Source organism: Zophobas morio, unplaced genomic scaffold (assembly GCF_036711695.1).
Source record: "Zophobas morio isolate AGI-343-1 ecotype UQ-CSIRO unplaced genomic scaffold, CSIRO_AGI_Zmor_V1 ptg000017l, whole genome shotgun sequence".
Taxonomy (NCBI): domain Eukaryota; kingdom Metazoa; phylum Arthropoda; class Insecta; order Coleoptera; family Tenebrionidae; genus Zophobas; species Zophobas morio.
Window position 1 is genome coordinate 11390341 of NW_026972122.1, and position 27028 is coordinate 11417368.

Here is a 27028-nt window from a genome sequence, read left to right on the forward strand (position 1 = left end):
CAGTGGAATCATATGATGATGCTTTAATTTAAAGATAACTAAAAGCTGAAATGTAAATAAAGTGCTTCAGAATGGCTTCACGTTCAGCTATTATTATAAAGCGTTCATTTAAAAGTGTGTCCATCCGTCCAAAAAATGGAAGTATTAAAAGGTATCCGTATCATTTAAAATAATAGAAGTCTAAAGATTACACAAATAAATTATCTTTGATTACAGTCATCCAATCCGGGACCGACTTAAATTAAAACAGCTTTATCAGACCTTTACAAAATCAACACACCACGATTTTTTGGATTGTTTTCAGAGTAACGGACAAGATGCCATCCGAATATTCAAAATCGATACAAAGACGGGAAAAATGATACTTTACGAAGATCACTAAGAGTGACTAAAAAACGATAAGTTCAAGGATTACAAAGTTTGCGTAATTTCCGTCAATGGAAGCTATAGAACCGGCAAATCTTTTCTTCTCAATTTCTTTTTGCATTGTCTTAGGAAAAAGGTGAAGTGTTGTACGCTTTTAAAAATATTTTCTAATTTTTGTTTCTCGGGTTTACGTTAAAGTAATATTGTAATAGGTTCCATCTGTCTTAGATAGATAATTTCCGAAACTACCCACCACAACCGATTGTTGTCAGATTTTATATGTATTTTAGGAATATCGTGTAGATGATAAAATGGTAATCGAAATTTGTCTAATTATAGTTACGAATGATTTCAAAATTTTGCATGCTAAGTACTATCTACATTTTATGACATAAGATACTTGTTTTCTTAAATTGCTTAAACAGGATGATTTAAAAAAATAATGAATTACATAAATTATTTTTCGAGCAAGTTATGTTTGTCACACTGTACTTTAGGAGCGAGGGAAGTTTTGTATAAAGTCGTTCGACTAATTTTCTATGATGGGATTAAAGTGGTATACTATCCTCAAAGATATTTGGCGTTTATGACTTCACACCAATTTGACTCCCATTATAATTCAATAGGCCGTCACAACCGGATGTCTTAAACCCGCTCACCGATACCTACCTGAAAAGACCTTTTCGACGTGCCAGGGACGGTCGAGACGCGAAGGACCGGACTCAGAGTAATTTTGTTTGTTAAAATTTTCAAATTTCAAAATTTCCTTACGGAACATGATTTATACTTTGAAGAAAATTACACAAAGACACAATTATTAGAAGTGTTACACACTCGAAAATTTGAGAAACAATATAAAATAGATGCTATGGCGCGAGATCGTGGATTTAGGGTGATTAGTAGACAGCGGATTTCTGTCGGGCTACGTCACGATTATAGATGGGGACGCGCTGGATCGCCGGGACTCAGTAGCGGGTGATAGATAATCACTGAATTTGAATATCACTTATTCCATAAGTACAATTAACGATTTATTAATCAAACGGCTAAGTAAATGAGAACTGGAATTAACAACAGAGTGCAACGAAGCAGCGGTATTCTAATCTCAAATAAACGAAGTGCAGCCCGTAACTGCAATGAATTCCCCTCCCGTACGAGCCGTACCGAGTTTGGCCTTGTCTAGCCCGACCGAAATCCGCTCTCTACATCACACTTCCGCCGTACCATTGTATATTTAACCCCATCGAACTAATCTGGTCGCAAATGAAAAATAATATAAGAAGGAATAATACGGCACCAAAATTTAGTAGTGCAACAATTGACATAATTAGGGAAGAAGCTTCCAAAATAACTGCCGAAATGTGGGCCAATTGTGTACGACATTCCACAAAAGAAGAAGACCAGTACAGGGCACGGTTGATAACACCGTTAATTATTAATTTAGAAGAGTCGAGTGATGATGACAGTGACTATTTCGATCAATAAATAAGCAGTAGTAGTTAATAAGTAAATAGTTGTGCTGTAATAAAAAATGATTGAGTACAAAGTTACTTTGTTTTTACTTAAAATAAAAAACTCGAAAGGCGCAGTTGTCGGTAAATGCAAAACTCAGTCCTGCCCTGTGCTTTTACCAGAAAAGGTCTTTTCAGGTAGGTATCGGTGAGCGGGTTTAAGACATCCGGTTGTGACGGCCTATTGAATTATAATGGGAGTCAAATTGGTGTGAAGTCATAAACGCCAAATATCTTTGAGGATAGTATACGATCAAAAACCTTTTGAATCAGAGTTGGTGTGTGGTACCACCCGGAGTTCTCGGCTGCTCGGCTCTCGTCGGGTGTTCGGTACCACCCCCAAAATTATTCATCACCGCCCTCCTGGACGAACGGCCGGCGGACGGAGAGTCACCAACAACCCGTCAACGGGCACGCGTCGCAAAAATACATAAATAATTTTATTCTCAAGTATATATAATGACATGTGCATAATATCAATAAATCGTTGTTAAAAGTACACGTCTTTCCACAAATAATAATCACTACAGTTTCCACAGTTGGCATTCAATTAATTTCGGTACCACGTGATGTTTACCTCAAAAACGTCTTAGTATTGTTATGTTTATTAAAAAAATAAACAGTAGATATTTTACATGTGTTGCTTTTCTTGAATTTGTATATTTCTCAGTGTCAAAGTGAACAAGAATGGATGGATGTTGGCGATACCCTGACTCATGGATTTTTATGGGAAAAAAGTCCGCAGAGAGTTACAGATGGTATACTTATATATCCCGAAATATTTTTAACGAAAACAAAAGAAGGCAAAAAAGTAGAATCCTTGATTATGGTTAACAAAAAAGAACATGTGGTTCTATGTTTTAGATTGCTATAATTTTGATGGATACTCAAGGAACGTCTGATCACCAAACCTCTTACGCTGAGTGCACTAAGATTTTTGCCCTTAGTGCATTAATTAGCTCAGTTCACATTTACAACATCCAGAATAAACTTGATTTAGAGCAGCTTGGAGTTCTACAAGTAAAGTTTTTATTTTTACTTACGCGAATTTATTTATTTATTTTTAGTTATTTGCGGTATTTGGAGCGATGTTTAGCGACAGCAAAAAGAAACCTTTCCAAGATTTGCACATTTTGGTTTGAGATTGGGTAAATTTTGAAGAATATGATTACGGTTTTGACGGCAGCAAGAAATTGTTATCTTTTACTTTCAAAGCACATCAACAATCCAATCTAAGTGAAATACAAAAAACTATTGGAGACAATTTTCAGAAAATTCAGTGCTTTCTGATGCCAAAGCCTGGAAGTAAAGTTGAAGCAAGGGAATTTAAAGGCGATTTTAATGGTAATTATAGTTTTTGTACGTCGCAGAAATTATTTTCTGAATCGAGCTTTCAGCTATTAAAACAAAATTTCGCGATCATGTGAAAATCTTTGTTGAAAATATTTTAACGCCCGAGAATTTGGTACCGAAAAAGATTGGTAATAAATTCGTTACGCTCGGAGAGTTACTTGGATTTTTTAATGGTTACGGGAGATGTATTAAACTATTAACGAGAAGGATAAGTCATGCATTGAATCAATTGACATGGTGCGCGTGCTTTTTCAATAGTCACTTTGTATTTTTAGGCAACTGCTAATATTTCGCTTCAACATCTCGTGAATGGAAAAGTAGAAGAATACAAGAAGCGTTTAGGGAGTTGCAGGGATCGAACACAAGCCAGCAATGAGAAAAGTGAAATTTTGAAAGAATTTGAAAAAGCAAGGGAGATGAAGTTGGGCACAAAAAAAATGAGAGGAAGTTTTAAACAACAACTTGTAGAGGTAAACCCAACAAATAGTCTCGAGATTTGTTTAAAATGACATCAAAATTTCTTTTTAGCTGATTAATGCACTATACAATGAGTTTCACAGAATTTTAGACCATGAAGATCAACTAGTAAACGACAATACCGAGCAGCTACAAGAATATATAACTTTAGAGAAGGCTGAGGAGATAAAGAACCGAATTTTGAAGAAATTCCTGGAAACAACCAAAAATTTTAACTGCCTAAAGGAGGCACAAAAGCTGTCTAAGGAACGGTTAACACGAGTAAGTTATAATATTTATTTGATCTGCGTGACACTTGAAAAAAATGGACATTTATGTATATAAATCTCAAAATAGACAATTTTGACAACTGTACATAAACCGCCGATGACAAAACTCCTTTTTAGCTACTTAATAAGGTGTATACAGATTTTCACACATAGAACACGTTAGGGACTATATAACTTTAAAGCAGGCCTCGAACGCAAAGGAGACAATTCTGAAGAAATTTCGATTTGACATGGATTGCAACGACCAATTGCGAGATCGTTTTGAGCAGTGGTTACCCAAAGTAAGTTTTTTAAATAATAACATAATTTAATGTTTAACGTTTGAAGAAAGGAAACTTATGTTAAATAAGAAGTAGACGGAATATATAATATTCCTTGACAAATAATTTTAATATCTGTATACAAAGCGGCTGTAACATAATACCTTTTTAGCTGTTCGATGAAATATATAAGAAGTTTTGTACATTTTTCGACCTGATGAATTAGGCGAGAAAGGCGAGAACATAGATTGTGGGAAGGAATTACTAGATGATTTCGAGCGACGGTTAAGTGCAGTAAGTTTTTGTCAGTATAAATAATAATTATACAAGTTAATCTTGAAAAACTTGAAAAAAAAAGAATTTAGTTCAAACATAAAAGCATAACCTTTCACAAAAAATAATTTTCACAATTGTGTATAAAATGACTATAACGATATATTTTTAGCAACTTGATAAGTTGTATAACGATTTTGATATACTTTTCAACCGTGCAAATCAATTAAAAGAGGAATATTCAAAACGTGTTGAAGGATGCCAAACTTTGAAGAAAGCCGAAGCAGAGATGGAGATCATGTTGGTGATGATTGAAAAAGAGAATTTGAACTGTGAGAAAGAAATACGACATCATTTTAAGAAACGCCTAAAAGCAGTAAGTTTTTTTAGTGTAAATATTTATAATGGGTGCAAGGGAATAATTTGATGAAATATTATTTTCTCAACTTTAATAAAAATGTTGCATATCCAAGCTAGTTTGAATAATAATTAATTACCTAATGTAAATCAATAATCAGTTGTTGCTTAGCAATTTTTGACTGATCTGTGCCATTTAGGCCCGCATTTGAGTGCTTATAAATAAGATTCTGTTTCTAAAATAGAATAATAGATATTTATTTTATTAGGAGTTTAAGTGATACTTAATGTGACGGAGTATGGAAGATTAAACGCCGAGCAATAGCGAGGCGAATTAAGTCCATACGAGTCACATAAAGTCACTTAGGGGTCTATTTTGTAACTCTTAACGATCTCGCTAGAGCATCGTTAACTTACGATAATCGTTCCCATAACGATTTTGGGACTGATAGCGATTTTGTAACATCTATCGTCTCGTTACATAGCGATCGTATCGTTAGAATGTCATCGTTCCGGAACGATAGGTTTCAGCTCACCGTTAGAAGTGTCAGAACACGTTAGAAAAGTATTTATACAATGAAGAGGAACGTTTTGGTGCAAATATGGGTAGAGAAGGTAAATGTAAGTAATTAATGTATGTTTGGATTAGGTTGATAACTTATTATATATTTTTTTTACTGCAGAGACAGAATCAGAAATTTGTCTCGGGTCTTAAGAAATGTAAACCACCCCTTGATCGTTCGAGAAGAAACCTTTAGGAAGACCTACCAACTGTAATGGGAAGCGGCGAGAGACACATTTCCAGAAATACTGCCTCAGAGTTCTGTATTATTCACCAGAAGTTGCAGGAAAAATTACATACTCATGTGCTGTTTCACACAATCTTACGCATAAGAAATATCGAAAATGACGAGATCAATATTGTCTATGACAAGGAGAACGATAATAATGAAGAACTTGAATATGAAGAACACAATTTACTACATGAATGGCATATCACAAGAAATAATTTAATAATACAGCATTTTCAATAATGTATTTATTATTTTTTTTACAACATAATGAAATTATTAAACAGTTCCTCTTTCACATAGTCTTAAATTTCTGGCCTTCTTTCAAACATTGAATTTCCAATCTACAAATCTCTGGAACACACAGTGACGTTTACTTACCAGGCAGTACATTGTAATTAGAGTGCCCTATGTTATATTCTTGGTGTACTAAAAAACACAGAGGTTATGGTTTATTGTGTAACAGTATTTATAAAGATTAAACATCTCAGTTCTCATAATTGATTGGTCATGACTAAACAAGATGTTCACTTTGTCATAACCAAAGTGTTGATGTAAGCAGAATAATTGCTAATAGTTGTACGATAAATTATAGTAAAGTACACATTTTTAAAAAGAGTGTTCGGGAGATTCATTAATTACACATACCTCTCTGAACTGCTGAACACTTTTGTGGTCCTCCCACAGAATTTAGTTTTGCTACCAACCCTTCCCATATCTTTTCTAAAAGATCTGGCTTGTCCGCTACGAACTTTTGGGCCCTAAAATCTACATTACCTTCTAACTCCTCCACATACAACTCATGTTACTCTTGGGTAATACGCTGGGCCCTTTTACGTTTTTCCATTGCTCCCGTGAACGTATTGTAAACTTAATTTCGTGTTAGTGTGATTATTTTGATGTTTTTCTTTTATAATTATTGTTTACTTACATGCTATAAGTTCAAAAATTTGTCCAAACTTCAATCAGTAGCAAAACAAATGTCATATGTCACAACAGAGAACAACGTAATCTAGACGCTACACAAATTTAAATACTACCGATTCTAAAAACATTAGATTCATCGTTCCGCTAACGATTTCAAAGCTTTACGATTACGATAGTGTTTATAAAATTGGAAATTTGTACAATCTCGCTAAACTGATTTTACGATTGCTTCTAACGATTATCGTTTGGGAACGAGATCGTTCCGGAGCGATAAATTACAAAATAGACCCCTTAAACTCCGAATGAAATACAATATTTTATTTTCAAACGATTAATCTTCTTTTGAAATGATTATTTCCCATCTTCTTACTTCATTAAGGAATTGCCTTGATTTCACTTACCATGGTTACTATGGTTGACAACCACTATGATTTTCACATATTTATACTCCGGCGGAGTATAAATGTTTTTTGTACGACCATTGCTTTTTCGATCATTTACCGTACAGGTTTCCATAGCAGTAAGTTCAGTTTACGGGTTGCTACGACCATTGATTAAATACATATAGATAGACCCATGCTATTGTTTGGAGCGAACAGGCCAACGGCCGGCGAACAAGAGATGGCGCACCAACAGTCGGCCGTCAAACGCCGGCGAAAAGCTTGGACACCAATCACGCGCATAGGTAACACAAATCACACCAACAATACATTTAATAAATCTACCACTCGATAGAGGGCGACGAAAAAAATGTGTAAAAATCTCATAGTCAGCATTTAGATAATTTACAACGTTGCCAGATGAGTCTAACACAACTTTGCCGTTATTTCTATTCGATTAGATTTTATTTCGTTTAAAAGTTTCTGGTAAATAAATGGAATTATTATAATGAATAAACAATACAAACAAATTATTACTTGATATTTTAAATACTTGTTAGTGTTGATGAAAACATAAATAGTTATTAAAGTTATTCTAAATGGCTCAAATTTTACAGTACGAGTGGGATGTTTCAGGACGAGTAGGTAGCCGAGTCTTTAATTTCGAAACGAGTACTGCGAAAAGAGTTACCGGACGTTTGTCGTTATGGATTTTATTTCATACTGTCAACATATTTTTTTATTCGATAAAATTATTACTATTTTGAGAAAAAGTTCAAATCGAGTCACTTTTTGTGACATCGTTAGCAACCGCTGTTTGGCAAATGTTTTAATTTGTTTATTCGTGCAAGTCAGCATCATATGATTAAACACATAGTATAACACGTTACAGGACTTATTGTTTTGGATAATCCGACTCGATGGACCAATGTTTTGTGCAATCCGTCTCGAAGGACCAATGTTTGTGCAACTCGGCTCGTCCTACCAGTGTTTTTTGTAATCTGGTTGATACGACAATGTAATAACGAATTGTACTTTGATATTGCTCGAAGGACCTTTGTTTTGTTGCGTGCGAAATAATAGACAGCGTTCGGTTTCGATGTTTAATACAGGACGGTTACAGAAGTACTAAATTTACATTTGTATTTACAATAACAGGCAAAGCAAAAGAGACCCAAAAGGGTCAGTGGCCGCTTCCGGAAATGGAACACTTGTCCTTTTTGGCTCAATTTTATCGGACTTGTCCGTTTTTTTGATTTTACCGGACTCGTTCGAATCCAGTAAAACGTCAAACTTGACATAGTATGAAGTAAAATAAATAAATTTTATGATGTAAATACAATTATTTGTTCATTATAATAATCCCATTTATTTACCAGAACCTTAGGCCTTAAATGCAATAATGCGATTAGGTATACTGACCGTTTTAAGGAGTGCTCGTCCAATAGTGCGTAAACTAAAATAGGTATTTGGTAAATTTTCTTGGAAGAGTTTGTTTCTTCAATGAAAATTTATGGTTTTTAACTCTTCTGCCGCTTGAAAGTCCAGCCTTGTGAAAATAGATTATTTGATAACCTGTTTCGTAATGATTGTAAATACGAACAAAAACATATTTGCACATTCTAAACAACTGGCCATATCGATACCAAACTTGTACAGATATGTTTTTTAATGCTTCTGTTTTCAATGAAATAAATTTTATTTGCAAAATACTTAATGTCTAACGACATATTACGCATACATACATATGTAGGTACTACCCCATTTACTATATTTCCAATCTGTGCATATGTATTTAATCAATGCTACGACTAACAACCAAGAGGCGAACGGTAAGCAAATTACTTACTGTTCAGCTGAACGGTAAGTAATCACGCATTCAAGATTTTTTAAATTTTAAATTCCATGCTTGTTCGACTTCGATATTTTCGCTTTCAGAATCACTCATGATTGATATTTTAAGCAAATATATCACTCACTAATAGTCGCGGAAAGAAAATTAACTCGAAATCAAGCCAGATCAAATCTAAATCGACAGCGGTCAAAATGGAAACTGATTTTTAAAATTGTTGTTTATATTAATCGAAACCATAGTAACAAATTTTAAATAAAAAAAAAGACCGTGTTGATGTTTGATATAAATTCTTTCAATTTATGAATTTGATAAAAAGACGCAAATCTTTTGATGGTCGTACAAAAAATGGTATAAGCATCACGAACGTTAAGGGGGTTTACTGGTCTCAGACAAATTGGAGACGGAGCGAAGCGACTTTTGTCTTCGGCCAGTAAACACCCCTTACCGTTCTTAATACTTAATATCTGGTTAACCGAGCTTCACTCGGCTCGTTTGGTAGTATTCGATCAGATTAGGACAGATAAATATGCGTATAGTATGCATTTTGAAGTACACGCGCTACTTAAAAATACACATTAAAAAAGAAATTCCATAAGCAGTCTTTGCTTTAAATACTGATGAGTGACATGTAGAGATTAAAGAATAGAAAACTGGAATTATTGTTTGACAATTATTAAAATCTCATTTGTTACCTAAGTTCTCTCTATGTCGTTTTTTTCTTTTTCCTAGTTCTCTCTATCGACTCTAGAAAAAGGTCACAACCACATTCTTACTGCCAGAAGAGTTTCGCCTCTGGTGTGGTTAACATACTGAGTTACCGTGCTCTTTTGCGTTATTCCTAATTTCTCAATCTCAGCCCTGCTCTCGAAGATGCCATTTACGAAAGTGTGCGAAACGTTGAGCCCAAAAACTCAAATAACACGGTCCCATCCCGGAAAACGATCACATTTTGACTCCGACCGTGGAACCTCTGAAATGAATGCTTGACAATAACCTCAATTCAACGCTCTTTCGTGTGCCTTTTATCCGCTCACTGTTTAGTTTTCCGCAAATTTTCTCACCTCAGAAGGTGAATTTTAACGTCCTCTATACAGTGGAGTATGTTTCGGTACGTAGAATTGAAGATAAAAGGGTACGTCAAACGTACTGTCAGACTGTCACCCAAACTTCTCTTATAAAACAGTCTCGTGTTCGTGTAGTGTCATCTGATGTTGCCTAGCAACAAAAATAATTCACTGCCTGAAAATTGCTGAAAATGTATGAAGCTGTAATTTTCAGAAGTTAAAACTATGATGAATCGATTTCTTGACCCAAAAAACCCCCAACCTGCAAATTTCATCGAAATCGTTAGAGCCGTTTTCGAGAAACCCATTATATATATAGATATATACATATACAAACTTTGCTCGTTTAATAGTATAAGATATACTATTATTTATACGCCGGCGGAGTATAAGTAGTAGTTATACGCCGCTCAAACACGGTGTCATAGAAATGACACTTAAACCCCGGTAAAAGCGTCATATAAGTGTCAGTTATATGACGTTTGAAAATAAAGGGATTTTATTTTCAAACGTCATATAACTGACACTTATATGACGTTCTTACCGGGGTTTAAGTGCCATTTCTATGACAGCGTTTCTGAGCGGCGTATAAATAGAACTTATACTCCGCCGGCGTATAAATAAAACATTTATACTCCGCCGGAGTATAAATATGTGAAAATCATAGTGGTTGTCAACCATAGTAACCATGGTAAGTGAAATCAAGGCAATTCGTTAATGAAGCAAGAAGATAGGAAATAATCATTTCAAAAGAAGATTAATCGTTTGAAAATAAAATATTGTATTTCATTCGGAGTTTAAGTGACTTCATGTGACTCGTATGGACTTAATTCGCCTCGCTATCGCTCGGCGTTTAATCGTCCATACTTGCCACATAAAGTATTACTTAAACTTCTAATAAAATAAATATCTATTATGTTAAACATAAAATTATACGGAATGTATAATCTTTCATAACAAATAATTTTGACACCCATGCATAAAAAGACTGTAACAAAATTATTTTTAGCTTCTTAATAAGGTTTATGACGATTTTTGCCTACTTTTCAATCGTATGGAGCAATTGAGGAAGGAATACTTCGAGAACGTTAAAAAATGCACAACCTCGGAAGAAGCTTTGACAGGGAGCCTGAGAATTTTGGAAATATTTGATGAAAAGAACTTCCACTGCCAGAAGAAATTATCAGATCATTTTAGGAAGCGCCTAAAAAGTGTAAGTTGTTTTTATTGTAATAATTATATATTTTAATATGGAACACTTGAAAAAAAAATGAATTTATGTTAAACATAAAACCATACGAAATCTATAATCTTCCACAACAAATAACTTTGACACTAACTTGTGTATAAAGCCATTGCAACAACATTATTTTAGGCACTTGATAAGGTGTATAGTAATTTTCGCATACCTTGCGACTACGTCAATGATCTAATCGTTAAATATTCCACGTTTGTTAAAGAATGCAGAACTTTAGCAGAAGCCGAAGAAAGGATGGGGGAAATTTTAGTGACATTTAAAAAAAAAGGAGTTGAACAGCGAGGACGAATCACGAAATAAATTTGAGAAACATCTGACGGAAGTAAGTAACTTTTTTCGTTAATGGAAATGATATAGTAATTTAATAAATTGCAATTGTAGCAATGTTCTCAGATATATAAAAATAACAAAACTGAAATTGAAATGAGGCATGTGAAAGACGTTCCTGCAAAGATTGGTAAATGGAGTTCACATATTTTAGGAGCAGCTGGGCAAGCTTATGGCGTAATAACAAACAACCACAAGTTGGGTATTCTACTGTCAGCAACCAGTCAATTTGGGGGAGATGCACTTAGTGCAGCTGCACGTGGAATTGGAACACTCGTAGTAAACAGTAGAAACACTAATAAATAATAATCCTGAATAATCTTCGTATTCTAGCCATAAGACATAAAATAATATTACGGAGCTTTTTTGATTTGTGAAACTTGTTATATTATTATTATTATTATTCTTGTTTCTTATATTAAACCGTTTATTACACACTAGCTTTTTTTCGCAGCTTGAGCTCTCGTCTCGACAGACATAAATTCCTCCAAATTCTTGTCCAATCCGACAGGAAGCCGTCGAAAACGAGTCATTAATCTCAAATATCATCTTTCTCTATATATGAACCAGTGGTTGCTGCATTTTTCATTATGTGTTCAAATTTCTTCATTTTACTCTCCACGTGATCTTCTATACATTTCTTTTCCCTTGCTTCCATTTTCTCGTCCATTTTTTCCATTTTCGCGTTCATTTGTTCGCTTCTTGCATCAATTTTTTGGTTCATTTCTTCCATGTTTGCGCCCACTTTTTTCATTCTTGCGCCCATTTCTGCAAGCATGGCCATGATCTTTTCCTCCATTTTCGCAGTTTGAGCTCTCGTCTCGACAGGCACAAATTCCTCAGAATTCTTGTCCAATCTGACCGGAAGTCGTCGTAAAACCAGTTATTAATTTCAAATCTCACTTCTGACGCCAGTATCATGTTGCGCGGGCGAGTAAAATCGGTATCGTAAAACTCAAGAATATATTTCCTAATAACTCGAATTACACGACTAACTATTGCAGCGATTATGTACAAACATTATTCCGGTGAATTTCACTGGACGCTCTTGACTCAACTAACTAGATGCTCTTCCGTTCCCTCTGTTTAAACCTATGTGTGCCTTTCGATAGATCCAGAACGCTGCTGCGATAGTTTTCTGGGCCCGGAATCGAGATTTCCGGTAAGCCGCTCCAGACTTGCGTTTCTGGACCGCTTACCGGACATATAATATTATTTCTATGGGTCCTACTGTATGGAAGGGCCCTTGGAAACGCTCGTGAAGCATGACGTCTTTATAGGGACACATTTTCGTGGACGAATTGTGCCCGATCATCACACATTTACCGCTACCGTTCAGCATCTTAGAGACAACGGTGAATATCGTCCCCAAATGACAAATCGTGGCCGACAGAGAACTGGAGGGACATTAGCTGCTGAACCTGAGATCTTAAATATGGTAGAAGAAAACCCAAGTATCAGTGTCAGAAGGCTGTCCTACAGAGTTGGTGTTTCCCCATTTGCCGTTTGGCGTACATTAAGAGAGCAAGGACTCCATCCGTATCATTTGCAACGAGTACAAGCTTTCAAAGAAGCAGATTTACCTCGTCGGATTAGGTTCTGTGAGGGGTTATTACAAAAAAATGATGAAGATCAACAGTTTATTGGAAACTTGCTGTCGACGGATGAAACAACATTTACGAGAGACGGGGTATTTACTCGTAATTGTCATAATACAACGTTTGATGTGATGAAAACCCTCATGAAAATCATGGGTCATTTTCAACAACGATTTAGCGTAAATCAACGTGTGGGCAGGTATGGTAGAACATCATTTGATAGGTCCATATGTTTTACCTCCACGGTTAACTGGCGCTGCATATCTTAATCTTTTGAACAATACGTTGGAAAATATTTTAGAGGATGTACCTTTAGCTACCCGGAGGAATATGTGGTATTTACATGATGGAGCCCCTGCCCACTATACACATGACGTGCGGGAATGGTTAAATCAAACATTTCCAAGAAAATGGATAGGAACAAACGGTCCAGTAGTACGGTGGCCTTCTAGGTCACCAGATCTAAATTCTTGTGATTATTTTTTATGGGGACATATGAAGCAATTAAGTCTATGCGGCACCTATTAATTCCATTGAAGAATTGACAAATAGGATTCATGATGTTGCGGCTACTATGAGAGTAAATCCAGACATGATAAGAAGAGCGCAAGAATCATTAGTTCGTCGAGCTCGGGCATGCATTGCGAATGATGGTCGGCATTTTGAGCAATTTCTATAAAAAATAGATCGTTTTCACTACTCGCTGCTGTAATTATTCAATCTTAATTTAAAAGGCGAGATTACTTTTCAAAATCCAAGGATTTTCGGCTTGTCAAACCTGACTTTACTTTTACTTACTATGCATTTTGCGTCGTCTTCGTTGATTCACTACTAATAATGAATCAACGAAGACGACGGCATTTTGATTCAAAATAATTTTAAATTCGTTGCTAGGTTTGTATTCAAATTAAATGCAATCAATTTACGTGGATATTTTCATCAGTGGTGTTCTAAGCAGGTGGTTAGAGGTGATTTTTTTCATCATTAAAAAAAAATTGAGACTTACTCGATTCGATTCCTTAAGGATGCCAAAGACCTTCATTAATTTTTGGTAACGTATTTCAAAAACACCCTGTACAGTGAAAACGTTTTACTGGCATATTTTTCCGATTATCTAAAAAAATGTTCTCCTTCTTCAATCTGATCGTATTATTTCATGGTGTGCGACGAAATTCCGGTTGGGACGAACAGTGACGGTCCGGAATCTCGCCGATAACGTGTGGTGGCGGCGTACCTGGGTGCCAAGCTTAGGGCCCACTAGTGTCGCTGATATAACAAACACGTCTGGCCGACCTAGCTTATGCGGCGACCTTCACGCCGCCGGGGGTGGCGCCTTCGGTCAGGAGCGGCGGTCGCTCGGGCGCCAGCTCCCTCTAAAGCCGGAGACACGGATATCATGTAGTGAGCGCCCGCGAAAACACAAGAATAAAAATAAAATGGCAAGGATTTAAACAATAAATAGGGTTTATTCCCTGCCACCAGCTACACGGCTAAAATAATAATCTTACGCCTAAGTCTTAATTAACTACAACAAATTTAAACAAAAAGAATTAAACGTCCGGCACGGTCAATCCTCCTGGACGGCGACTTCCTTCAGGACGGGTTCCTCCTGCACTTGGGGGCAGCGACCTTGATGCTGGAAATCGCGCGAGGACGGTACGGCGACCCGGGAGCGGAGCGCGGTGGCCGTAACGACGCGTGCACGACGGTTTCGACTTGTGGCGGCGATCACAAAAAAAAACCGGTAACGGTGGTACGGTTTTACGCTCGGGGGTGGCGATTCCAAAGCCGGTACAAAAACGGGCAGACGACCCAAAAGCTACTTACGGAGGTCGAAGGGTCGAACTGCAGTTAGAAATTTCACACTTCCAAAAAACTCACACCTCAACCACAGCACTTCTCTCATGAAGACTTCAGGTAAGAATCCTCTTCCGCCGCGGCGGCGCGGCGATCGCGGCTTTACCCCCGGCTCTCGCGGTGCGCGTCACGGTTTCCGGCCCGCGAAAATTCGCTTCGTTACAGGTGGAAGCAACCCTTTCACCAAAAAATGTCAACATTAGTAAATACAAGAAACTTACGGTTTTTTTAACACAAAAAGAAGAAATCATATTCCAAAAAAGTCTAAAACTCTTTCACAAGATGAAAGTCTTAGATTTCATTTGTGTTCATTGTTATTATCTGTTTACTTTGTTATAATAAAATGTGGTAAGTCATAATATTTCCATTATTTTTAATTATTATCAATTTTAAAGGTTGGCGATACAAATTTGTATGCACCAAGTCAGTAAAGGATTTTCATCGAACTCGCCTGTTACTCGCCTCGCTCGCTTTGCTCACTGGGCTCATAAGCTCATAAAAAAGATAAAGAATCACTTTACTGACTTGGTACATAAATAACTATTAAAGATAACAAAAACTGATAAAATGAATTCTCGAGCGTAAAAAAATAGTTCACGAGATGCCTTCTCTAAAGAAACCAGTGTATACATAACTGCGCCCGATTTCCTTGTTGTGGAAATGCGCGAAAGAAAAGACACCAGCAACCAGTATTCGGTGCAAGTCGTAAACAATGAAACAAATTTAAAATTAAAGTCAGATTGTTCTCATGTGCTGCATTTCTTGCAGTAACTACATTTAATGAGCAAATCTAAATAAAGTGCTTCAGAATGGCTTCAAGTTCAGGTACTATAAAGTGTTCATTTAAAAGTGTGTCCATCGTTCCAAAAAAAGTAAGTATTGAGAGATATCGTATAATAGAAGTATAAAGATTACGTAGATATATTATCTTTGATTACAACTCACGATTTTTTGGATTTTTTCAGAGTAACCAACAAGATGCCATCCGAATATTCAAAATCGATACAAAGACTGGAAAAATGATACTTTACGAAGATCAACTGCAGTTACTAAAAAGCGATAAGTTCAAGGATTACAAAGTTTGCGTCATTTCAGTCAATGGAAGTTACAGAACCGGCAAATCTTTTCTTCTCAATTTCTTTCTGCATTGTCTTAAGAAGAAGGTGAAGTATTGTTTCATTAAAACACCTTTTAAAAATATTTTCTAATTTTTGTTTTTCGGGTTTAATTAAAGTAGTATTGTATGAGAGTCCGTTTGGCGAACAGTTACTTTCATATTTTCTCGATCTTTCTTGAAATAAGTCTCTCGTTTCTGTCTGATGTCTGTCTTTTGTTGTCTGTATTATTAGATAGATAATCTCCGAAACTACCCAACCGATTGTTGTGAAATTTTTATATGTATTTTAGGAATATCGTGTAATGTATTCGAAATTTGTCTAATCATAGCCACCAATGATTTAATAACGTTATTTCAAAATTTTGCATGCTAGATGCTATTTACATTTTATAAAATCACATACTTGTGAAGTTGTGTTTGGGTTGGTTTCATGAGCCAAATTTTTAAATTGCTTATACAGGACGACTTAAAAAAAATATGAACTAAATAACTTAGTTTTCGATGAAATTGTGTTTGTTAGACTGTACTTCAGGAGCGCGAGAAATTCTGTGTAAAGTCGTTAGAGCAATTTTCTATGATCCAGTGAAATTAAAGTGGTACGATCAAAAATCTTCTGAATCAATGTTGGAATTCAACTAATTTTGCAACCACTTGATGTTTACCTCAAAAGCGTCTATCTTACTATCGTATTGTTTTGTCTATTAAAAAATTAAACTGTGGATTTTTTTACATCTAGTGCTTTTCTTGAATTTGTATATTTCTCAGTGCCAAAGTGTACAACGAGAATGGATGGATGTTAACGACACCCTGACTCGTGGATTTTTTTGGGAAAAAAGTGCGCAGAGAGTTACAGATGGTATACTTATATATCCCGAAATATTTTTAACGAAAACAAAAGAAGGCGAAAAAGTAGAATCCTTCATTATGGTTAACAAAAAAGAATATGTGGTTCTATGTTTTAGATCGCTATAATTTTGATGGATACTCAAGGAACGTCTGATCATCAAACCTCTTACGCTGAGTGCACTAAGATTTTTGCCCTTAGTGCATTAATTAGCTCAGTTCACATTTACAACATCCAGAATAAACTTGATTTAGAGCAGCTTGGAGTTCTACAAGTAAAGCGTTTATTTTTTCTTGCGCGAATTTATTTATTTATTTTTAGTTATTTGCGGGATATGGAGCGATGTTTAGCGACAACGAAAAGAAACCTTTCCAAGATTTGTACATTCTGGTTCGAGATTGGGTAAATTTTGAAGAATATGATTTTGGTTTTGAGGGCGGCAAGGAATTATTAACTTCTACCTTCAAAGCACATCAACAATCCAACCTAAGTGTAATACAAAAAACTATTAAAGATAATTTTGAGAAAGTCCAGTGCTTTTTGATGCCAAAGCCTGGAAATCAAGTTGAGACAAAGGGATTTAAAGGCAATTTTAATGGTAATTCTTGTTTTCGTTTGTCGGAGAAATTTTTTCTGAACCGATTTTTTAGATATTAGGAAAATATTTCGCAATCATGTGAAAACCTTTGTTGAAAAACTTTTAACCTGTAAGAATTTGGTACCGAAAAAAATCAATAATAATTTCGTTACGGTCGAGGAGCTATTTAGATTTATTGATGGTTACTGGAGATGTATTAATGAAACTGAAGAGTTGTGCACTGAATCAATTTACATGGTTTGCGTTTGAAACCAGTGCTTTTTCAATAGTCATTAGTAGAGCTTGGAAAATATGCACTAAAAAACTCTCAAAATATGCATGCAAATATGCAGTAAAAAATGTCAAAATATGCACTTAAATATGCTTTTATGAACATATTTATGCTCTTATGCATAATGCATAAATATTTTTTACGATGTATTGCGAAGTTTTATACAAAAAATAAAATACATACACAATATAATTGTTTATTTGAATAAGTTACTAAGAATGTTTAAAATATAATATCATCAATTATTTTTATTTAAATTAAAACAATATGTAATTAAATATTTTTCCAAGTTGTCAATCGTTAAACTTTGCCTGCGATCAGTTAAAATCAGTTTGTATTGAGAAAAACTTCTTTCAACATCACAGGAAGTAATAGGTGCGTATTTAAACCTTGATATAATTCCTGGTGCTAAATCAATTTCCTCTTCAAAACTACCCTTCAACACATTATTAATTTTTTTAAGTGTTTGAAAACCTTCATTTTTTTCTAATATTGTATCAAACTTGCATCTTATCTTGTCAAATTCTTCACATGAAAGAGATATTTTGTTATATAAATTATTGACCACGTCTATGCTTTCACTCAAAAGAAAATCTGTGGTTTCTAATTTTTTTATTGCATGTGCAATGCAAACAAAATTACCCTGAATATATGCTAACTGATTTTTAACAAGAGGATTATTAAATGTGTCAATACATTTTTTAATAGCAGTAGAATTAGTACTGTCGAACTGACACACAACATCTTTGATTTCGTCAAAATATTTGCATATAAATTCTGCCGATTCCAACCATGTTCCCCATCTCGTTAAAATGGGTTCCGGTGGTAATGGTATGCCGGGCATTTTTTCTTTGTAAACTTGCACACGAAGTGGTGCTTTTACAAATACCTTTTTAACATTTGTAACTAGAGTGTTAACAAGAGGAAATTGAATTCGGACACTTTCCGCTACTCTATTAAGACCGTGCGCCAAACAGGTACAATGAATTAAATTTGGGAAAAAAATTTTTAAATTTGTTGCTGCTTTAATCATGTAAGAAGCAGCGTCAGTAACCATTAATAAAACGTTATCTGTAACAAGCTGCTTTGGCAAATAAAAATTCATTAAGCAATCATTAATAAATCTAGCGATTGTTACATTGTTCGTTTTTTCAAGTTCTTTGACATTTAGCAAATATCCTCTACCCAGTGCGTCTTGTTTTAAGCTACCTATGATTAAATTTGCGATATATCGTCCTTTCACATCAGTCGTTTCATCAACTGAAAACCAAATGGGGGAGTCACCAATGTCTTCGCGAATGTGTTTCAGTGTCGATTCGTAATTTATTCCAACATATTTTTTTCTCAGTGTTGACGAACTTGGGATAGTTACGTCTGGGCAGTAACTCTTTAAAAAAGTTTGGAAAAGTGGTTGGTCTAATTTAAACACAGGAATGTTTAAGCCAATAAAAAGTTTGCATAAGTCCCGTGAAAAATTATCATTGGAGCTGTTTTCATTTCTATCTGTCATTAATTGCTGAACAAATTGTTGAGGACTTTGTTTCTTGTTCTTGTGACTGGTCGTATTCAGATGTTGATCAATTTGAAACTTTTTTTCACAAGTAATCTGCAAGAAACAAATAGAATAAAAAAACTATCTTTAATAATTTTCTAATTTATATGTATCTTGGTATTAAAGCGATATTAACGCTTATTGAATTATAAAAAAAGTAATGATTCAATTTTACTAAAAATAAAAGTTAAAGAAAATGTTTCATGCACAATATTTTTGGCTTACCCTTTTTTCACAAATAGTACAGTAAATATGAGTAGAGTCCATTATTTTTAATTCAGTTCTATTTGCAATCCACTTTTTTAAAAGTTCCGACCTATTGGCTGCTTGTTTAGGCATCGCAAAAATTCCACTCGTTATACACAAAACAACACTAACTCAAGGCAGATAAAATAATACGTTACGAGGTACGAAGTTGCTTCCTTAATATTAGTAAACGAAAAGGGGGAAGGGGGAGTCGAACCCAAAACATTCCCAAGAAATGGTCAGCTTAGTTATAGGTTGATTTATGGTTCTCAATTTTAACCATAAATATACAATTTTAAAATTTACTACTTATGTAAATCTGACAAAATTGAACGATGCCGCATATTTAAAGAGATTAGAAATTCCAGGTAGTGCCTTTTTCTTGAAGTAAACAGTCGCCGACAAATTTGGGGATACCTAATCTTTAGAAAAGAGGATTATTTTAGGTAGATCCGGAAATTACCAGTGATTCATGGCAAAACTTGCGAAATATGCATTTTTTTATTTTGCATATGCATTTATTCTAAACCTCAAAAATATGCTGATATGCACTTAATATGCATTTTGCATATAATCCAAGCTCTAGTCATTAGGTACTTTTAGGCAACTGCTGAGATTTCTCTTCAACATCTCGTGAATAGAAAGGTAGACGAATACAAGAAGCGTTTAGGCAGCTGTACAGATCTAACACAAGCTGAAAATGAAGAAAGTAAAATTCTGAAAGAATTTGAAAAGGCACGGGAGATGAAGTTGGGCACAAAAAAATTGCGAGGAAGTTTTAAACAACAACTTGTAGAGGTAAATATTTTTCAATAACATTTCAAGCCAATTTCTGCGTTAAAACCCAACAAATAGTTTCGAGATATGTTTAAAATGATATCAAAATTTTTTTTTAGCTGCTTGATGCACTATTCAATGAGTTTCACACAATTTTAGACTATGAAGATGAACTAGGAAACGAATATATCGAGCAGCTACAAGAATGTTCAACTTTAGAGCAGGCCGAAAAGATAAAGCATCGAATTTTGAAGAAATTCCTGAAAATGCTCAAAAGTTTTAACTACCTAAACGGGGCACAAGAAGTACCTAAGCAACGGTTAACAGGAGTAAGTTATAATATTTTATAATTTATGTATATAAATTGCATAACAGATAGTTTTGACACCTGTGTATAAAACTCCTTTTAGCTGCTTGATAATGTGTATACAGATTTTCTCATGCTTTTCGACCATGTGATTGAATTAAAAATGGAATACATAGAACACGTTAAGGAATGTATAACTTTAAAGCAGACCTCGAAAGTAAAGGAGACAATTCTGAAGAAATTTCTGTACAATACCAAAAACATGGATTGCAACGAACAATTGCGAGACTGTTTTAAGCAGCGGTTAACCAAAGTAAGTTTTTTAAATAATAACATAATTTAATTTTTAACATTTGAAAAAAGGAAACTTATTTTAAATAAGAAGTAGATGGAATGTATAATATTCGTTAACAAATAATTTTAATATCTGTATACAAAACTGGCTTTTAGCTGCTCGATAAAATGTGTAAGAAGTTTTACACACTTTTTGATCTCATGAATCAGTTAATAGAGAAATACACAAAAGCTGTCAAAAAATGTCGAACTTTAAAGCAAGCCCAGGAAGTGATGAGTGAAATTTTGGGTGAATTTCAAGAAAAAGGCGAGGACATACATTGTGGGAAGGAACTACTTGATAATTTCAAGCGACGGTTAAGTGTAGTAAGTTTTTGTCAGTATAAATAATTATACCTATAAGATAATCTTGAAAAACTTGAAAAAAAAGAATTTAGTTCAAACATAAAAGCATAACCTTTCACAAAAAATAATTTTTTCACTAGCAGCCATGCCGCATGCAAATGTCGACTCATTTAGAGGTAGCAAATTCAATTTTTGCGACCACCGGTTCAAAAAGAAAAATTGAGGTTATGTACGCAATATTTGATGTGATTATTTCTTAAAAAATGAACGAATGTGTGCTACAAACATTACTTGAGTATACGCATGGTAGTTGGTAGACGGTAGAAGGTAAAATGATTAACTCAGCGACACGTATAAACGGTTTTCTTTGTGTTGAAAATTTAGATTAAGTTTGATTAGAAATCAAAACAAATTCATATTGCGTCAAAAAATTGAACGTTTATTTTTTCAGTTTATTGTCTTATGGTTTCTACTAGTGAAAAAAATAGTATATTAACCACGGTTGCAAAGCCACTTCTAGACCTCGCGCTTCAGAGCCCTCGACGCTGCGCGTCTCGGGTTCTAATTTGCGCTCGGTCTAGAATGCTTGACTCTGCAACCTTGGCTAATAATATACTATTTCACAATTGTATTTAAAATGACTATAACGAAAATATTTTTAGCAACTTGATAAGGTGTATAATGATTTTCATATACTTTTCGATCATGTAAATCAACTAATAGAGGAATACTCCGAACGCGTTAAAGGATTTAGAACTTTGGAGGAAGCCCAGGCAGAGATACAGATAATTTTGGTGACGATTGAGGAAGAGAATTTGAACTGTGAGAAAGAATTACGACATCATTTTAAGAAGCGCCTAAAAGCAGTAAGTTTTTTCAGTGTAAATATATATTTATAATGGATGTTCAATTGGAAAATCACTCATAGTAGTCGTTGGAATTTCATTCAACACTAATGATATGCCTATTCTTATAACATAATAGCATATAACATGTTATATTTATGTCAAACGGATGTTAAGAAGAGCAGACATGCCGTTTGTGTCAAATGGAATTCCAACGCCTACTCGGAGTGATTTTTCAATTGAACATCCATTATAATTTAACCTGAAACACTTGAAGAAAGGGAATTTTTGTTAAACGTAACAGCGAAATGTATGCTCTGTTATGATAAATAATTTTGACAATTGTGCATAAAGCGACTGCAACAAACGTATTTTTAGTCGCTTGATAAGGTATGCGATGATTTTCGCATACTTTTCAACCATGTAAATCAACTAACAGACAAGTACTTCAACCTTGTGAAAGAATGTAGAACTTTAGAAGACGTCCAGGGAAGGATTAAGAGAATTTTGGTGACATTTGAAGAAGAGACCTTGAACTGCGACAAGGAATTACGAAATCAGCTGAAGCAGCGCCTAAGTACAGTAAGTTTTTTTCAGTATAAGTAATTATATAATTTAATCTGGAATTGAAGAAACGGAGTTTATTTTAAACACAAAAACATGCGGAATACACTTGTACAATCATAAAGCGACTGTAACAAAAATATTTTTAGCCACTTGATAACGGATATAATGATTTTCGCATACCTTTCAACCATGCAAATCAACTAAAAGAGGAATATTCAAAACATGTTGAAGAATGCAGAACTTTAAAGCAAGCCCAGAAAAAGAAGAAGAGAATTTTGGAGACATTTGAAGAAGAGAATTTAAGCTGTGATAATGAATTACGAGATCAGTTTAAGCAGCGTTTAAATGCAGTAAGTTATTTTGGGGGTAAATAATTAAGGTAACTGGACCCTATATGGCCTGCCTAAGTTTTGAGAATTTTTTAAATTTTTGTAAGAACTTGAAATGGAATCGTGGAAGTTGAAAGAGATTACATTTTTGTACATAATTTTCAAATTTCAGACATTTTTAAAATTATAGAGCCCAACAGTACCCGGTTTAGTTAAAGCGTGTCTTTAGGCCAAATTGAGTACTAGATACCAATATGGCCTGCTTTAAAAAATCGAAAAAAAAAGCACGCAAAAAAGTTTATTTACAAACAAATTGTTAATTTTCACAATAAGGAGAAATAAAAATATCTTTATCAATTTTTAGTGAGACCCACGCACTCTTCGTGTACGTATATATTTCTTACATCATGTGGAGCATATTCTCATATCTTTTACAATATCTTCTTGGTACATTTCGCAAAAAGAATTTTCTTGCTTCTTCCTTGAGTTTGCTTTTTCCTCATAGTAATTTAAATCACCTTATTCACAAAAACAATCAAACGGGAACTGCAGCATGTACCCAACAGGCCAATAGCCCGCCTAGGCCATATTGATTAGACATCACAAGCGAACATGTTATCAGTAATTCCAACTGAAAATCTGTTAAGAAAGTACAACTAATGCACATCATTTAAAAGCGGAAAAAAGGAGCTACACAATTATAGAAATATGAAATTGATAACTTAATTGAGATTAAAACTATCCAGAGAAAACTTACCGGGATAAAATAGAGCGGATATCGACTCGTCAAATCAACTTCACAAATAACTAAACGAAACGGTGTACCTATTACTTTACTGATTGCTTCTATATGGTATAAAAACTTTCCAGAATATATCCCAGTTCGGATCTAGCACATTTTGTTGGAAACATATGAGAAACAGCCAATATGCTATATTGGGTACTAGACCATATTGAGTTCAGTTACCTTATATAATTTAATCTAAAACACTTAAAAAATAAGAATTTAAGTTAAACATCAAAGTATACAGAATATATAATTTTTCACAACAGAAGTATTTTTAGTTTCTTGATAAGGTTTATGATGGTTTTTGTCTACATTCCAATCATGTAAATCAACTAATAAACGAATACTCGGAATGCGTTAAAAAATACAGAACTTTAGAGGAAGCCGAGGTAGAGAGGCAGAGAATTTTGGTGACATTTGAAGAAGAGAACTTGAACGGCGAGAAGGAATTAGGAGATCATTTTAAGAAGCGCCTAAATGCAGTAAGTTTTTTCAGTGTAAATAATTATACTTAGAAATAAGTACATTAACTTTAAGCAGTTATAGACCTCATCAAAATCAACAACTTTTTTTAATTAGCAAGTTAAATTTCATTTAATTTAATCTAGAACACTTGAAGAAAGGGAATTTATGTTCAACATAAACGCACACTCAATTATAATCTTACACAAGAAATAATTTTGACTTTTTTGTATAAAGTGACTATAACGAAAATATTTTTAGCCACTTGATAAAGTGTATAAAGATTTTCGTATACTTTTCAACCATGTAAATCAACTAGTAGAGGAATACTCCGAACGCGTTAAAGGATGTAGTACTTTAGAGGAAGCCGAAGAAGAGAGGCAGAGAATTTTGAAGACCGTGGAAGAAGAGAACTTGAACTGCGATATTGAATTAAGAGATCATTTTAAGCAGCGCCTAAATGAAGTAAGTTTTTTCACTGTAAATAATTACATAATTTATCTGGAGCATTTGAAGAATAGGTATTTATGTAATAAATATATATTAAAAAAAAAAACCAGGGCATAATTGACCAGCCGATTTTAATAGACGAGAGAGCGCAGCGACTCAGTCGATAAAGTAAGCGAGTCAATAAAGTCGGTTTATGTACGAATTATACATACAAAGCTTTATGTCCCACTGCAGCAATTATATCTTTTATAAAAATGTAAAAATGCAAAAAAAAACTAAACACCTAGTCATTCTATAAGGATGCCAAACGTGACAAATTTGTGTAAATTTTCATTTATTTCGAAAAACTGTTTTCGCAAGTTGTATTGAAAATCGTGAAATTGTTCTTTATTTGTGAAAAATAATGGAGGAAATAACAATAATAACCAGGGAAACAAAAGAAACACTCCTCCCAATAAAGTAAAGAGATTTAAACGAAGAAATTTACGCCGCATGTAAAAAATGGTTGCTACAAGCAGAAAATCCAAAAAACAACAGAAGATACTACATTGGCTTTTCTGAATACTGAACTCGCTTCTTTGGAACTGTCTAGTCTATGAAGCGAAGTACAATTAATTTAAAAGAAGGTACAGATCTTACCAATTTTCCCAACATTATTCTTTATCTGAGTTACTCTATGTTAGGAAGTTTATTTTATTATATGGAATAATTACAGAAGAGCTCCATTTTCAAAGTTATCCTTCTTTTTGGTCTAGCAGAGGTCTGTAAATGTACGAAATTAGTCTCTTTAACAGTTAACATTGTAAAAGACCAAGACATAGTATATTATTAGCCAAGGTTGCAGAGCCAAGCATTCTAGACCGAGCGCAAATTAGAACCCGAGACGCGCAGCGTCGAGGGCTCTAAGTGCGAGGTCTAGAAGTGGCTTTGCAACCGTGGTTAATATACTATTTTTTTCACTAGTAGAAACCATAAGACAATAAACTGAAAAATAAACGTTAAATTTTTTGACGCAACGTGATTTTGTTTTGATTTCTAATCAAACTTGATCTAAATCTTCAACACAAAGAAAATCGTTTATACTTGTCGCTGAGTTAATCATTTTATCTTCTACCGTCTACCAACTACCATGCGTATACTCAAGTAATGTTTGTAGCACACATTTGTTCATTTTTTAAGAAATAATCACATCAAACATTGCGTACATAACCTCAATTTTTCTTTTTGAACCCGTGGTAGCAAAAGTTGAATTTGCTACCACTAAATGAGTTGACATTTGCATGCGTCCAGGCTGCTAGTGAAAAAAATATTTTTTAGTTCGCCTAGTCTACAAAAGAGAATTTTTTTGTCATTCTTCCAAGGGAAAATGCTTTGTCATTTTGTAATTAGAAAATACATGGTGTTAAGACCAAGAATAATTTTTGGGTTTATCTAATTCTGATTTACTCACCGGCCGCTGTTTCCGCATGACATCTGTTAGTTTTTTGGCAAATTCTGGAGTTGATATGAGTGCTCATTTAATCTAGCGCAATGTAACAAATTTCGGCCGCAAAATATTTCCATAACGATTATATTATCATGCAGTTGGACATAAAGGGAATTTATGTTAAACAAAATTATACGGAATGTACTTATTTCATAACAAATAGTCTTGACACTTGTATTTTCAGGCACTTCATAAGGTGTATAGTAATTTTCGCATACCTTGCGTCTATGTCAATGAACTGATAGTTGAATACTCCACGCTTGTTAAAGAATGCAGAACTTTAGCAGATGCGAAGGAAAAGATGCAGGGAATTGTGGTGACATTTGAAAAAAAGAAGTTGAACTGCGAGGATGAATTGCGAAACATATTTGGGGAATATTTGACGGAAGTAAGTAATTTTTTTTTAATGTAAATGTTATAGTAATTTAATAAATTGCAATTGTAGGAATGTTCCCAGATATATGAAAATAACAAAACTGAAATTGAAATGAGCCATGTCAATGATGTTTCTGAAGGTATTGGTAAATGGACTTCAAACATTTTAGGAGCAGCTGGGGGAGTTTTTGGTGGAATAAGAGGCAGCCCCGCGTTGGGTAGTTTACTGTCAGGAGCCGGTAAAGCTGTGGGAGATGGACTCGGTGCAGGTGCACGTGGAATTGGAACACTCATAGTTAAAGGAAAAAACACGGATAATAATAATCCTGAATAACCTTCGTATTCTAGTCATAAGACATAAAATAATATTTCACAGCTTTTTTAATTTGTGAAATTTGTTATATTATCTCACATATTATTAAACCGTTTACTACACATTAGATCACAGAGTAT

At 34.4% G+C, this 27028-nt stretch overlaps 1 protein-coding gene across 1 annotated transcript; it reads left to right on the plus strand.

The window, feature by feature from the left end:
* Window positions 1–15497: 15497 nt before the first annotated feature.
* Window positions 15498–27024, plus strand: LOC135129847 (repetitive organellar protein-like). The gene is made up of 17 exons (XM_064057115.1): window positions 15498–15795; window positions 15889–16086; window positions 16806–16949; window positions 17003–17158; window positions 17206–17482; window positions 17535–17719; window positions 20155–20349; window positions 20448–20657; window positions 20739–20948; window positions 21086–21295; window positions 21937–22140; window positions 22498–22701; window positions 22833–23036; window positions 24081–24284; window positions 24526–24729; window positions 26385–26588; window positions 26646–27024. The coding sequence occupies exons 1-17, from the start codon at window positions 15733–15735 to the stop codon at window positions 26907–26909; spliced, it is 3336 nt and encodes a 1111-aa protein (XP_063913185.1). The 5' UTR covers window positions 15498–15732; the 3' UTR covers window positions 26910–27024.
* Window positions 27025–27028: the final 4 nt, after the last annotated feature.

Coding starts and splice junctions, on each gene's coding strand:
- LOC135129847 (XM_064057115.1), top strand. CDS start 15,733: ATGGCTTCAAGTTCAGGTACTATAAAGTGTTCATTTAAAAGTGTGTCC. Junction 16,950..17,002: donor AAACAAAAGAAGGCGAAAAA/GTAGAATCCTTC, acceptor TCTATGTTTTAG/ATCGCTATAATTTTGATGGA. Junction 22,702..22,832: donor TGAAGCAGCGCCTAAGTACA/GTAAGTTTTTTT, acceptor AAATATTTTTAG/CCACTTGATAACGGATATAA.